This window comes from Coregonus clupeaformis, chromosome 31, assembly GCF_020615455.1.
Source record: "Coregonus clupeaformis isolate EN_2021a chromosome 31, ASM2061545v1, whole genome shotgun sequence".
NCBI lineage: Eukaryota > Metazoa > Chordata > Actinopteri > Salmoniformes > Salmonidae > Coregonus > Coregonus clupeaformis.
The window spans coordinates 24,508,562-24,522,899 of NC_059222.1; the positions used below are offsets into that span (position 1 = coordinate 24,508,562).

Below are 14,338 nucleotides of genomic sequence, written 5' to 3' on the forward strand. Positions count from 1 at the left end.
TTACTGCAAATAAACCACTACTAAAGGACACCAATAATAAGAAGAGACTTGCTTTGGCCAAGAAACACGAGCAATGGACATTAAACTGGTGGAAATGTGTCCTTTGGTCTGGAGTCCAAATTGTAGATTTTTGGTTCCAACCGCTGTGTCTTTGTGAGACGCAGTGTGGGTGAACGGATGATCTCTGCATGTGTATTTCCCACCGTAAAGCATGGAGGAGGTGGTGTTATGGTTTGGGGGTGCTTTGCTGGTGACACTGTCTGTGATTTATTTAGAATTCAAGGTACACTTAACCTGCATGGCTACCACAGCATTCTGCAGCGATACGCCATCCCATCTGGTTTGGGCTTATTTATTTATTTATTTTTGGTTTTTTCAAAATTAGGTTAGTGCCTTGCTCAAGGCACATCGACAATTTTTCACCTATTCGGATTAGACCGGACCTTTCGTTCTACAACGTTCCCACTAAGCTACCTGCCGCCCCTTTTTCAACAGGACAATGACCCAACACAGCTCCAGGCTTTGTAAGGGCTATTTGACCAAGAAAGAGAGTGATGGCATGCTGCATCAGATGACCTGGCCTCCACAATCCCCCGACCTCAACCCAATTGAGATGGTTTGGGATGAGTCGGACCGCAGAGTGAAGGAAAAGCAGCCAACAAGTGCTCAGCATATGTGGGAACTCCTTCAAGACTGTTGGAAAAGCCATTCCAGGTGAAGCTGATTGAGAGAATGCCAAGAGTGTGCAAAGCTGTCATCAAGGCAAAGGGTGGCTATTAGAAGAATCTCAAATATAAAATATATTTTGATTTGTTTAACACTTTTTGGGTTACTACATGATTCCATATGTGTTAATTCATGGTTTTGATGTCTTCACTGTTATTCTACAATGTAAAAATAAAGAAAAACCCTTGAATGAGTAGGTGTGTCCGACATTTTGACTGGTAGTGTATATACAGTATTTGTGCATTTAGGTGTATTTTGAGTGTGTGTATGGGTATGTGTGTGTTCTGACACACACACACACACACACACACATACACACACACACAGTTCACCCAGAGTCCACACACGCACAAATAGTATTTGGTGAAGAGTATTGATAGATTTGTTAGCATCCTTATTAATGATGTGCATGTTGTCGGGTTGTAATGGAAACATTTGTGTGTCAAGGGTTGCCATTCTGGATCTCAGCCCACTGTGCTTCAGAGATGTCAATTAAGTTGCTGGCTTTCCAAGCTTTGTTGCCATAGTTACAGCACCATGGCTACAGCTCCATATCTACCATTTCGCTCTTGCCTCTGTGTTCCAGCGCAAGCACAAACACGCACTTCTGAACACACACACTCGCACGCACACACACGCACGTGCACACACCTATCATTCCATTAAAAGGTCCTAGTTGCATCCTGTACAAAGGTGTGACCACAGCCTCCCACTACCTTCCCCATAAATATACTGTAGTTGGCACATACACCCCTGAATACATGAATGCATAAATGATCACCATTGTACTTGTGAATCATGTGAATACATGTGATTACACAAACACAGATAGATTGCTGCACCACTAGATAGCCGACAACGTTATTTCACACCCCCACAGAGAGAGACACACACAGCGCACCTAACCACTCTTGCCAATGCAGGTGGATGCACCCACATGTTCTGCGCACACGCACACTCAAACACACACACACTTCCTCATTCAGCGTGTGAGCGGGGGTGGAGAGAAGCTCTGGGGGTTCAGAGAGAAATGAGGGTGGGCATCATGTTCCCCAAAAAAAGAGAAAGCGAGAGAGGGAGGGATAGAGAGAGAAAGAGCGAGAATGGGGGAAACCTATAGAAAATAATGAAAGGAGAGAGAGAGAGAGAGAGAGAGAGAGAGAGAGAGAGAGAGAGAGAGAGAGAGAGAGAGAGAGAGAGAGAGAGAGAGAGAGAGAGAGAGAGAGAGAGAGAGAGAGAGAGAGAGAGAGAGAGAGAGAGAGAGAGAGAGAGAGAGAGAGAGAGAGAGAGAGAGAGAGAGAGAGAGAGAGAGAGAGAGAGAGAGAGAGAGAGAGAGAGAGAGAGAGAGAATGGGGGAAACCTATAGAAAATAATGAAGAGAGAGAGAGAGGGAGAACAATATAATAGAAGAGGAAATGGAGAGAAAGATGTTCCCCATAAAAAGAGAGAGGGAGGGATAGAGAGAGAAAGAGCGAAACCTATAGAAAATTATGAAAGGGAATAGAGAGGAAGTAGAGAGAGAGAAAGAGAGTGAGAACAATATAATAGAAGAGGAAATGGAGAGAAAGGATAAACGAGGCCCATCTGCTTTATTATTCCTTCTATTCTGCTAATCTTGCTCTCCTCCCTTATTGACTCAAATCTAGGGTTGCAAAAGGGGAGTATATTACTGGAAACTTTGAAGTTTACCAGTAAATTAACAGAATTTTGGTAACTTTCAGGGAATATACTGAATTTTAGCAGATGACATCCTTTTTGGATATTTCAGATTGTTATATATGTCTGTAATTATCTCTGGCCTTATCACATGTAAAATATATTTTTAAAATCTAATAAGATTATATAAAAAAAAAATTTAATTGAATGATAAAGCTGTAAAACATTATCCTAAATATAAACCATCAGTGTTTAATATGAGGGTTTCAGCATGAAATATCCTTTATATATTTTTGACACAGTTTTATTTTACCATGTCAATATGTCTTTGTTGTAAATTTGTTGGGGCCAAACTGGTGTCAGTTGTGAAAAAATACAATAGTTGGAACGGTTTCAGAGTTTATTGAAAATATGTATTTTTTAATTAAAGCTGTGATATATAACTTTTAGGGCAACCCAACCAAATTCACATAGAAATGTGAGTTATAGATCATCATTCTCATTGAAAGCAAGTCCAAGAAGCAGTAGATCTGTTCTATGTGTGCTATTTCTATGCTTGCTGTTCTTAAGTTTAGTTTTTTTTACTTTCAGTTGTGTACACCAGCTTCAAACAGCTGAAAATATAATAATTTTGGTTATTGAAATTATATTTCACAGCGGTTTAGATGGTACAATGATTCTCTACATTCTCTATGCTTGTATTGTCACATAAACTGAAATTAGGCTAACTATTAGAATTTTTGCAACCAGGAAATGGCGGAGCCATTTCTGCATAGTGCAACTTTTTATTAGGCTATTTTCTCTTTAACCATATGGTCTATCCACTAGAAAGTTATGGACAATATGGACACAGATATATTTAAAAAAAGGAATACTATATATGAATACATTTTTTACAAGTTATTCAAGTATAAATTACCATAGATTGCCATAGATTACCGGTAACTTTGGTAAATTACCAATAGCTTTGCAACCCTAATCTAATCATCCTGTCTTCCATTGTCTCCTCTCCTGCTGGCTCCTATCACCTGTTAGAAGAAGGAATAAGAAGAACCCATTTCACTGGCATTAGAATATAGACACGACCAGGCATCTGAAAAACATTATCATAATAATACCAATATACCAGTCCCATTTCAATGATTTATTTAGTCATTTATTTATAAGGGACCATGCAAATAGCACCTACAGCTACAGAGCTCATTTGCATGATGAATCATTTTGATAGATTTTGGTTACGGTAATGATTATTTTGAGGACTAAAATAAAAGCTGAACCATTTCCATGGATGAAATGCTTTCTATCATCACAGTAATCTACAGTGGGGAAAAAAAGTATTTAGTCAGCCACCAATTGTGCAAGTTCTCCCACTTAAAAAGATGAGAGAGGCCTGTAATTTTCATCATAGGTACACGTCAACTATGACAAACAAAATGAGAAAAAAAATTCCAGAAAATCACATTGTAGGATTTTTTATGAATTTATTGGCAAATGATGGTGGAAAATAAGTATTTGGTCAATAACAAAAGTTTCTCAATACTTTGTTATATACCCTTTGTTGGCAATGACACAGGTCAAACGTTTTCTGTAAGTCTTCACAAGGTTTTCACACACTGTTGCTTGTATTTTGGCCCATTCCTCCATGCAGATCTCCTCTAGAGCAGTGATGTTTTGGGGGCTGTCGCTGGGCAACACAGACTTTCAACTCCCTCCAAAGATTTTCTATGGGGTTGAGATCTGGAGACTGGCTAGGCCACTCCAGGACCTTGAAATGCTTCTTACGAAGCCACTCCTTCGTTGCCCGGGCGGTGTGTTTGGGATCATTGTCATGCTGAAAGACCCAGCCACGTTTCATCTTCAATGCCCTTGCTGATGGAAGGAGGTTTTCACTCAAAATCTCACGATACATGGCCCCATTCATTCTTTCCTTTACACGGATCAGTCGTCCTGGTCCCTTTGCAGAAAAAACAGCCCAAAAGCATGATGTTTCCACCCCCATGCTTCACAGTAGGTATGGTGTTCTTTGGATGCAACTCAGCATTCTTTGTCCTCCAAACATGACGAGTTGAGTTTTTACCAAAAAGTTATATTTTGGTTTCATCTGACCATATGACATTCTCCCAATCCTCTTCTGGATCATCCAAATGCACTTCAGACGGGCCTGGACATGTACTGGCTTAAGCAGGGGGACACGTCTCGCACTGCAGGATTTGAGTCCCTGGCGGCGTAGTGTGTTACTGATGGTAGGCTTTGTTACTTTGGTCCCAGCTCTCTGCAGGTCATTCACTAGGTCCCCCCGTGTGGTTCTGGGATTTTTGCTCACCGTTCTTGTGATCATTTTGACCCCACGGGGTGAGATCTTTGCGTGGAGCCCCAGATTGAGGGAGATTATCAGTGGTATTGTATGTCTTCCATTTCCTAATAATTGCTCCCACAGTTGATTTCTTCAAACCAAGCTGCTTACCTATTGCAGATTCAGTCTTCCCAGCCTGGTGCAAGTCTACAATTTTGTTTCTGGTGTCCTTTGACAGCTCTTTGGTCTTGGCCATTGTGGAGTTTGGAGTGTGACTGTTTGAGGTTGTGGACAGGTGTCTTTTATACTGATAACAAGTTCAAACAGGTGCCATTAATACAGGTAACAGTGGAGGACAGAGGAGCCTCTTAAAGAAGAAGTTACAGGTCTGTGAGAGCCAGAAATCTTGCTTGTTTGTAGGTGACCAAATACTTATTTTCCACCATAATTTGCAAATAAATTCATAAAAAATCCTACAATGGGATTTTCTGGATTTTTTTTTCTCAATTTGTCTGTCATAGTTGACGTGTACCTATGATGAAAATTACAGGCCTCTCTCATCTTTTTAAGTGGGAGAACTTGCACAATTGGTGGCTGACTAAATACTTTTTTTCCCCACTGTATGTCAGGGGTTGTGATTACTTCTGCTCTGCATCGGGTGCCCTATTTCACTTGACCACAACTGTATACAGTATACAGGAACACTGTTACTGTATTTTGTCACGTGTCATATGTGTTTTAACGGGAACGTGTCATAGGTGTGACAAGACTATTGTGTCCACGTTAGCTACTGGTGCAGCAATGTCATCACACATCCCGGCATGCCTTGCAGGTCTGCCAGCCCATCCCCAGACCTAATCAACCTGTTCACTCTCTTCCCCTACGCATCACCACCCCATCCCCCTCTCCTCTCCTTCTATCTCACCTATCCCCTCTTTATTATGGCTTCTATCTCCTATATCAGCTTTGTCTTTCTAGGCTTTTGTTTTCTGTCTATCTCCCTCGCTCCCTCATTTTCATCCATCCCCTCACGCTCTCTCTCTCACTCCCTTTACTTTGTCTCAGTGTATAGTGAGATTCACGCAGACCAGCAGTTACCAGGCAACAGGCTAGAACTCTGAGACACATGCTCACCAGCTCTCACTAGCTTTCTCTCTATCTCTCTCTCTCTCTCTCTCTAGCTTTCGCTCTCGCTCTCACTGGCTTTCTCTCTCTCTCTCTCTAGCTTTCTCTCTCTCTCACTAGCTTTCTCTATCTCTCTCTCTCTCTCTCTCTCTCTAGCTTTCTCTCTCTCTCACTAGCTTTCTCTATCTATCTATCTCTCTATCTCTCTCTCTCTCTCTCTCTCTCTCTCTCTCTCTCTCTCTCTCTCTCTCTCTCTCTCCTGTACTGCTGGTTACTCATATCTTAATCTCAAAGCGATTCGTCGGACCAGGCAATGTTTTTCCAATTCTCAATTGTCCAGTGTTGGTGATCGCGTGCCCACTAGAGCCACTTCTTCTTGCTTTTAGCTGATAAGAGTGGAACTCAGTGTGGTCGTCTGCTGCAATAGCCCATCCTTGACAAGGATCGACGAGTTGTGCCGTTCTTCACACCACTGTTGTACTGCGCCGTTATTTGTCTCTTTGTGGCCCATCTGTTAGCGTGCACGATTCTTGCCATTCTCCTTCGACCTCTCTCATCAACACGCTGTTTTCGCTCACAGGGCTGCCGCTGACTGAATGTTTTTTGTTTGTCGCACCATTCTCGGGAAACCCTAGACACTGTTGTGCGTGAGAAGCCCAGGACGGCAGCCGTTTCTGAGATACTGTATCCTGCGTGCCTGGCACCGACGATCATACCACGCTCAAAGTCGCTTAGGTCACTCGTTTTGCCCTTTCTAACATTCAATCAAACAGTAACTGAATGCCTCGATGCCTGTCGGCCACATGACTCACTGTCTGTAGGAGCGATCCATTTTCTTGAATAAACTGTCCTGTGAGTGTATATTTCAATTCAGTCAATGGTCAAGGCAGACAGACAGACAGACAGACAGCTAGCTTTCCATTTGGTGTGATAATTGTGAGAGTTTGTGGCACCCCACTGGGCAAAAACTGGTCGAATCAACATTGTTTCCACGTAATTTCAACCCAATAAATCAATGTGACAACGTTGAATCACTGTGGAAAACTAATTGGATTTGCAAAAAGTCACCCAACTTTTTTCACCCAACTTTAACTTAAATCGAATGAAATGGTGAAATGTTTTGTTGATTTCACGTTGAATTCACATTAGTTGACAACTCAACACTAGATGTTGAACTGACGTCTGTGCCAAGTGGGACCTAACGTGACATCGTTGGACTAACTCCTCTATAATAACACTCAGTTCGAGAGTTGAGAGAGCTGATCCTCAGCAGCTAATTAAGCTCTCGTTAAGAGAAATCGCTCCTCATGGCTGCTCTGATGAGGTACGCAACAGAGAGCTGAAACTATCTCCAAATCCTAGACACAGTAGGAAGCCAAGGACTGAATACATTTAGTAGGCAGTGCCAGCAGTTTTTCCTGACCTTGTGACATGAAGATAAAAAACTCTGGGCCCTATAATTATAGCCTATGTATAACTACGAACATAGTTTTTCCTGTCAGGCCATGTGATCAGGAAAACCTCCTGGGTCTATGTACAGTATAGACCAGTGGAGGTGTCACTTAAATCGGAGGACATGCTCTTTGTAATGGCTGGAATGGAATGAATGGAATGATATTAAACACATGGAATGGCATCAAACACATGGAAACCAATTGGAATGGAAACCATGTGATTGATGTGTTTGATACCTTTCCAATCATTCTGTTTCAACCATTGCAATAAGCCACCCTCCCTCCACCAGCCTCCACTGGTATAGGGATGACAATCAACTGTATACTAAGATACAGATACAGTTATATTTTCATCATGCACTGATAACCACAGACATTTTATAGTTTTGTAATAACACATCAATTGCAGCCCATTTATTTGTTCTGTTTGAGCTAGTTGCGCATTTGGGAAAGTACAACTTTTCACAGTCCTGGAGTGGTTCCTCTCATGAACAATGGGGAAACACGCAACTGAAAAAGTCAGTGTCAAGTCTGAAATGTATCTCAGGGATAGGAAGTCCCTAGTGGAACAGAATGCCCTCCTTTTTCACCTCAAAGCTGCCATGCGATCGATCATGTCGCTCTCCTGCTGTGGTGTGTTTTGATCAAGGAGAGTGGACTGGTTCTCTGGAGACCAAGAGGAAATCACAAAGAATGGTAGAGGTAGGGAAGGGAAGGAGGGAGGGAGGAGGGGAAGACAGCAAATTAAGGCTTTGAAGAAGAAGAAACACTATCATTCACTCAGCTTCCCCCTAGGTAGAATTGTGCTTTGTAAATATGTTATATAACCAAGGATATGCCCACACACTTCACTTTAGAAATGTTGGTAGATGACAAAAAGCACATTATAACCTGAAGCGGGAGTTTGAATAGGCCTATGTGTTCTGCCATTGAAACGACTCTCTCTCATCCTATCTTCTCTCTCATCCTATCTTATAATGAACGGTCACAGAGTGAGATGGATGGAAAGTGATTGGTTGAACGTGATTGGTTGACGTTGTTGCCAATGAGGCGAAGTAAAATAGTAACCAGGTTTCTCATCTTTCTGTTTCTTGTGGCCATAGCGATGAGGAGGAGATGCGGAAGTCTTTCTCAGAGCTGGGGGACACCAGCCAGGCAGACTCCACCTCTAAACAAATGAAGAGCATGGCCAGCGGCGGGAAACCCCTAGTGGCCATGGCCCAGCCCTCGGGAGCCCTGCTGTACAAGAACGGCTTCCTGGTGCGCAAGGTGCACGCCGACTCAGACGGCAAGAGAAGTACGTGCCAAAACCATATACATACACTACCAGTCAAAAGTTTGGACACACCTACTCATTCAAGGGTTTTTCTTTATTTTTAGTATTTTTTACATTGTAGAATAATAGTGAAGACATCAAAACTATGAAATAACACATATGGAATCATGTAGTAACCAGAAAAGTGTTAAACAAATCAAAATATATTTTATATTTGAGATTCTTCTAATAGCCACCCTTTGCCTTGATGACAGCTTTGCACACTCTTGGCATTCTCTCAACCAGCTTCACCTGGAATGCTTTTCCAACAGTCTTGAAGGAGTTCCCACATATGCTGAGCACCTGTTGGCTGCTTTTCCTTCACTCTGCAGTCCGACTCATCCCAAACCATCTCAATTGGGTTGAGGTCGGGGGATTGTGGAGGCCAGGTCATCTGATGCAGCACTCCATTACTGTCCTTCTTGGTAAAATAGCCCTTGCACAGCCTGGAGGTGTGTTGGGTCATTGTCCTGTTGAAAAACAAATGATAGTCCCACTAAGCCTAAACCAGATGGGTTACTACATGATTCCATATGTGTTATTTCATAGTTTTGATGTCTTCACTATTATTCTACAATGTAGAAAATAGTAAAACTAAAGAAAAACCCTTGAATGAGTAGGTGTGTCGAAACTTTTGACTGGTACTGTACATGTATAGCTCATTGGTCCAAACCCCCTATTGACCCCCTATAAGTCCTCATAGTATGTGTCAAACCCCTATCCTCTCCATATCCTCATCGCTGTTTATTCGTTAATCCTACTCATTTAGTCTTTCACTGTTACTTTAGCAGCAGCTACAGTATACTTCTTGTGGTCCACATACAGTAAATCGTATGATTCTCATTGTAACAATGAGAGTGTTTTGGCTCTGTTCCAACATCCATACTAGCCTACCACTTAGTAGGAAGCAATGTATTGAGTATATAAAGGTGTGATGTTAGTATGGACATGTGAAGGTGACCTGTGTTTTGACCGAACTATTCTCCTGATCACAGCACCGCGTGGTAAAAGAGGATGGAAGACGTTCTATGGCATTCTGAAGGGGCTGGTTCTCTACCTGCAGAAGGTGAGCAGCTCCTGCCGATGGGAGCAGGTGTGACAAAACTCCTGTCACTTCTGTCTCACTTTATGAACTCACGAGACATTTACTGTTCCGCACCACAGAACATTGCCAAAGAACATCTAAAAGTCTACGTACTCGTATTCAGTAACGATACAGTATATACGTTTCTGCACCATAGAAAACCCCCCAAAAGACTGCTAAGTTACATACTCATATACAATAACATGTGTGATATACGTATACCAATATTTGATTGACATACACTGAAATACTAAAACCACTCATATAGATCCACTCTCCAACCATGCGGATGGATTTTCATATCCTGATGAGTGTTGATATTATCAGAATGAGATAATTCACAAAGGTTGAGTCCTTGGATCAGTGCCTTCATACTACAGTCCTCGGACCTGGCACTGCCCTCTATGCCCATATAGACCAGTGGTCCTGGCCTTTGCTACAGCCAGCCCTGCCAGCTTCTTGGGATTGTGTTCTGCTAACTGAACGGAAGCAAGGGTCCCATCCAGAGATGTTATCATTGCGATGCAGCTGTGCCAATGATTTATGTACTGTATGTCTATGGGCAGTGCTCTCTAGTCCAACACTCATGTCTGCTTTGGGGAGAAGCAAGGCCCTTTACTGGGGTGTCAAAAATACCCTTTTCCTTAGTATGGTTTGTTTTGTAACATCCCAACAACAAGTCATCCTGCAGAAAGAGAGGTCTGGACACAGTTATCTACTAGAGTGTCCTGATTCAATCATCAACAGTGCAGTTAAAATCAATTGCTGTGTTTTATGATTGATGACATTTCACACCATAACATCCAATGCTAACTTACTGATGCTTGACATTCACAAATTAAAACTCAATTAGATTATCGGTACTCAAAGAACCATCTGGGCATTGCATACACTACCCTGTGGTCAGAAGAACTACTGCAATGGTCAATAATGATCAAAATGATGTATTCACACTTTATGATGATTGTCATTGTTTGACCATGGAGGGAGAGTACCGGCCAGATAAGCAGCTGACGGACGAAGATCTGAAGAACGCTGTGTCCATCCACCACTCTCTGGCCATGAGGGCTGCCGACTACAGCAAGAGACCCAATGTGTTCTACCTCCGCACCGCCGACTGGAGGGTCTACCTCTTCCAGGCACCGTGAGTCCCATCCCTCACTACACTGTTCTTGTCTCATCCATTCTTAACACACCTCAAAGACTGACTTATACCTTGCTTTCTCACACTCCTGTAAGATCGAGCCATCCCTCGTTTTTACGAGTTGGGGTTACACACTTTCAATTGAATGCGAGATGGTTCGTTCTTTGGCTTGGAGCCATATCCTGCAACTTATTCTTAATTGCACAGCACACATCCACCTCGGTCAATAAACCTGAGCTTGACTTAGCAAGGTCACCCTCCTCCTCTTGTCTCCTTGTTTGACCACTAGCTGTCTCGCCCCCAGTCTCTCCCCTTCTCACCAGCCAAATAATGGCTGTTGCTACCTCCTGCTGTGTGTGTGTGTGTGTGCGTGCTTGTGTTTGGGAGGAGGAGGGCAGTGGGGGGTGTAAATTCAGGATGCAGAGGCACATGATGTGGCCACATGTTCCAGTCACCCAGGAGGACCGGCTCTGCTCCAGTTGCAGCCTGCATTTGTCCCAGATACCTTCCTCTCTCTCTCCCTCTCTCTCTCCCTTTCTTTCTCTCTCCCTCTCTCTCTCACTCTCCCTCCCTTTCTCTCTTCTGTCTCCCCCTCCCTCCCCTTTTTCTTCCTCTCTCTCCTTTCTCAGCCAGTGTCCAGGGAGTTGTGACAAAGCTCTCTGACTCAATCGGATTACTCTCTAATGGCCCTTAGTAGATAACACCAATTTTTCTCATCTATTAATTGGCCCCTCAATTATTCCTTTGCCAAAAGCAAAGCGGCGTTTCTCAATTCAGTAGCTGTGATGAAAATCACTATGATGTCTTAGTTAGCTCTGTGCGGTGGGGATTGATATGTGTGTGTGGGGTGAGGGGGGGTGTATGTGCGTGCAAGTCCATCTTTGGTATGTGTTTGTGCAACAAGATCTCACAAACTCACTGTGTGTGTGTTTGGTTTGTCCGTCATAGAAACACGGAGCAGATGCAATCGTGGATCACGCGCATCAATACGGTATCAGCCATGTTCTCGGCGCCACCTTTCCCTGCAGCCATTGGTTCACAGAAGAAATTCGCCCGACCGCTGCTGCCATGCTCCACCTCCAAACTGTCACAGGTACCCTCCTTCACACCATATCATCATATCACCAATCAAATTGACCATACCATATCACCACCATGATTTTAAAAAATCACTCTTTAAAATGAATGAGTAAATGCGATTATTTTAAAGGTCCACAAGGACAAAACTCTGTCAGGCCTACAGAGTTGACATGAGTGATGATGATGTGCTGGGAGAAAATACATGGCTGTCTATCTTTCCATCACCCTGGTCAGGTAACCTGGGTGGTGAACTCTGAACTCTGAGTATATGTTCTTACAGGAGGATCAGGTCCAGTCCCAAGAGGCTCGGTTCCGGGCCATCTCCACTGAACTGGCCGAGCTGCGCTCGTATCCTCCAGACCGAAAGGTCAAAGGCCGCGAGCTGGAGGAGTACCGCCAGCGGGACGAGTACCTGGAGTTTGAGGTGAGCCCGAGGCGACAGTGTGTGAACTTTTGAAAGGCAACAGAAAAGAAAAGAAAGAAATGGGAATTCAGTCGAGCGTTAAGCAATTATGCAGCACTGCATTTCTGTCTCATTCACTTCCTCTGCTTCCCCTCTCTCCGTTTCTTGCCTTCTCTCGCTCTCCCTCTCTCTCCCCGTCTCCTGTGCTTTCTCACCACCTTTCTCAATCTCCCTCTACCTTCCCTCCTCTCCCTCTGTCCCCCTCTGCCTCCATCCCCACCCTCTTCTGTAATGTAGAAAACGCGCTACGGTACCTACGCCATGCTGCTGCGGGCCAAGATCCGCTGCGGCGAGGATGACCTGTCCGTATTCGAGGCCCAGATCCTGGAGGACAACGGGCTGCAGCGCGCCCACTCCAGCCCCACGCTGCAGGACTCCAGCCAGGCCAGCCAGGCCTCCCAGGGCAGCAGCACCAAGGAGCCGGTGGGCTGCAGCGGCATAGGAAAAGGCTCCAAGCGCACGGAGGGCCAGAGATACAGCTACCGCCAGGCCGTCAAGAAGTGAGGCAGGGCGGGGCGCCGGGTGGTGATGACGTGGCAGGCTTGTCTCCCTGCGCAGGTTTTTATTTGAGATCCAGGGGAGGGGGCTTATAGGAGCTTGAAAAGGAGAGGGGTGAGAGTGTACTGTATACACCACGCCCCATGGCGCCCCCCACCCGGCACCCCTGATCTCCTCGGCCAATAGGGGAGGTGCAGCAGTGCAGATCCTATGACTGGCCAATGCCAGCGGTGCGTTGGGGCAGGAGGGAGGAGCATTGTAGAGGAGGTATTCCAGAGAAGGCTTTATGGTAAGACAGAGGGTCCACCCGTAAGCAGTAACACCGCCGTACAGGGAGTCCCCATCCAGCATCTTTTTATTTCCTTTTCTTTCAGGGCACCTCTCCCACAAACCCCTCCTCCAACATTTTTTCTTGACATTTTTTCCTCTGATTTGGGACTAAACATGTTTACACGTTTGACACATTAAGTCTTAGATGACTGTGCTGTTGATTTGAACATGTGTTACAGTACTGTAATACTGTAGTAACAGGAGCTAGATCCTAGACTCATTGCAGTTCCCTTTTTTTCCACAACATCAGGGTGTGTCCACATTCCATGAGGGAGCCTAATTACGAGGGTACTTGCAGCTCCTGAACTCTTCTTTGAGGCAAATATGATGGCAACAAGGTGGCTCTAGTGGATCAGAATGGCAATGCACTACGCATCCGGATCCGCAATGAAGGCTCAGTTGCAGCCCTCCCTCCTGGCCCGAGTCAGGGCGAGAGACTGTGCTCTCATGACATCAGACCGCTCCACTCTCTGCCCCCTCGCTCTCTGCTCCCCTGTTCTCACGTTCTCTGTCTTAGAGAGGGGGGTAACTGTGGCTCACCTCTCTGTCATCTATCCCAAATGGGTTGTCAGAGTGGTGGATGTCATTTCAGCCACAGTAGGCCACTACTGTACAGCTACACACAAGTATAGTCCCCTGTAGCTCAGTTGGTAGAGCATGGCGCTTGCAACGCCAGGGTTGTGGGTTCGTTTCCCACGGGGGGCCAGTATGAAACAAATTAAATGTATGCACTCACTAACTGTAAGTCGCTCTGGATAATAGCGTCTGCTAAAAATGACTAAAAAATAAAGACATTTTTTTTTTAAGTGAGTAAAAATGTCTCAGCAAGAGAGGCCCATGTTTACTTAATTCCTTTTCCTTAAAGGGGCAATCTGCGATTAATATATATACCCATTGATTCTTGAAGAATAAAACTATAGATTCCTCATGAGCTTAGTTCAACCCAAAATATAAACTTGTTTAAACTTTGTTTGTAAACAATGTAATTGTAAACAAACATGACATAGTCTCAAAACTCCAGCCCCATCCCTCAGCTGTTTACCAAATCAGTGGTAGGATGACCGCTATGTTATTGTTCAAACAGCAGATTGCCCCTTTAATAACAGTTGTTACTCCTCCTACCTAGCCAGTTGCTTTAGCTTTGTCTTACAGCAGGCTTCTTTTTACTAC

At 44.2% G+C, this 14,338-nt stretch overlaps 1 protein-coding gene across 1 annotated transcript in view; it reads left to right on the forward strand.

Annotated features, from left to right (window-relative positions):
- The window catches only part of LOC121547253 (PH and SEC7 domain-containing protein 1-like), a 67,757-nt gene extending 53,890 nt beyond the window's left edge, over nt 1–13,867 (forward strand). The window contains exons 8-14 of the mRNA XM_041858422.2: nt 8,358–8,551; nt 9,565–9,635; nt 10,640–10,797; nt 11,746–11,890; nt 12,158–12,301; nt 12,578–12,840; nt 13,419–13,867. Coding sequence (XP_041714356.1) covers nt 8,358–8,551; nt 9,565–9,635; nt 10,640–10,797; nt 11,746–11,890; nt 12,158–12,301; nt 12,578–12,840; nt 13,419–13,473 — 1,030 coding nt within the window. The 3' untranslated portion in view covers nt 13,474–13,867. The remainder of the gene's footprint in view (nt 1–8,357; nt 8,552–9,564; nt 9,636–10,639; nt 10,798–11,745; nt 11,891–12,157; nt 12,302–12,577; nt 12,841–13,418) is intronic.
- The last annotated feature ends 471 nt before the right edge of the window (nt 13,868–14,338 follow it).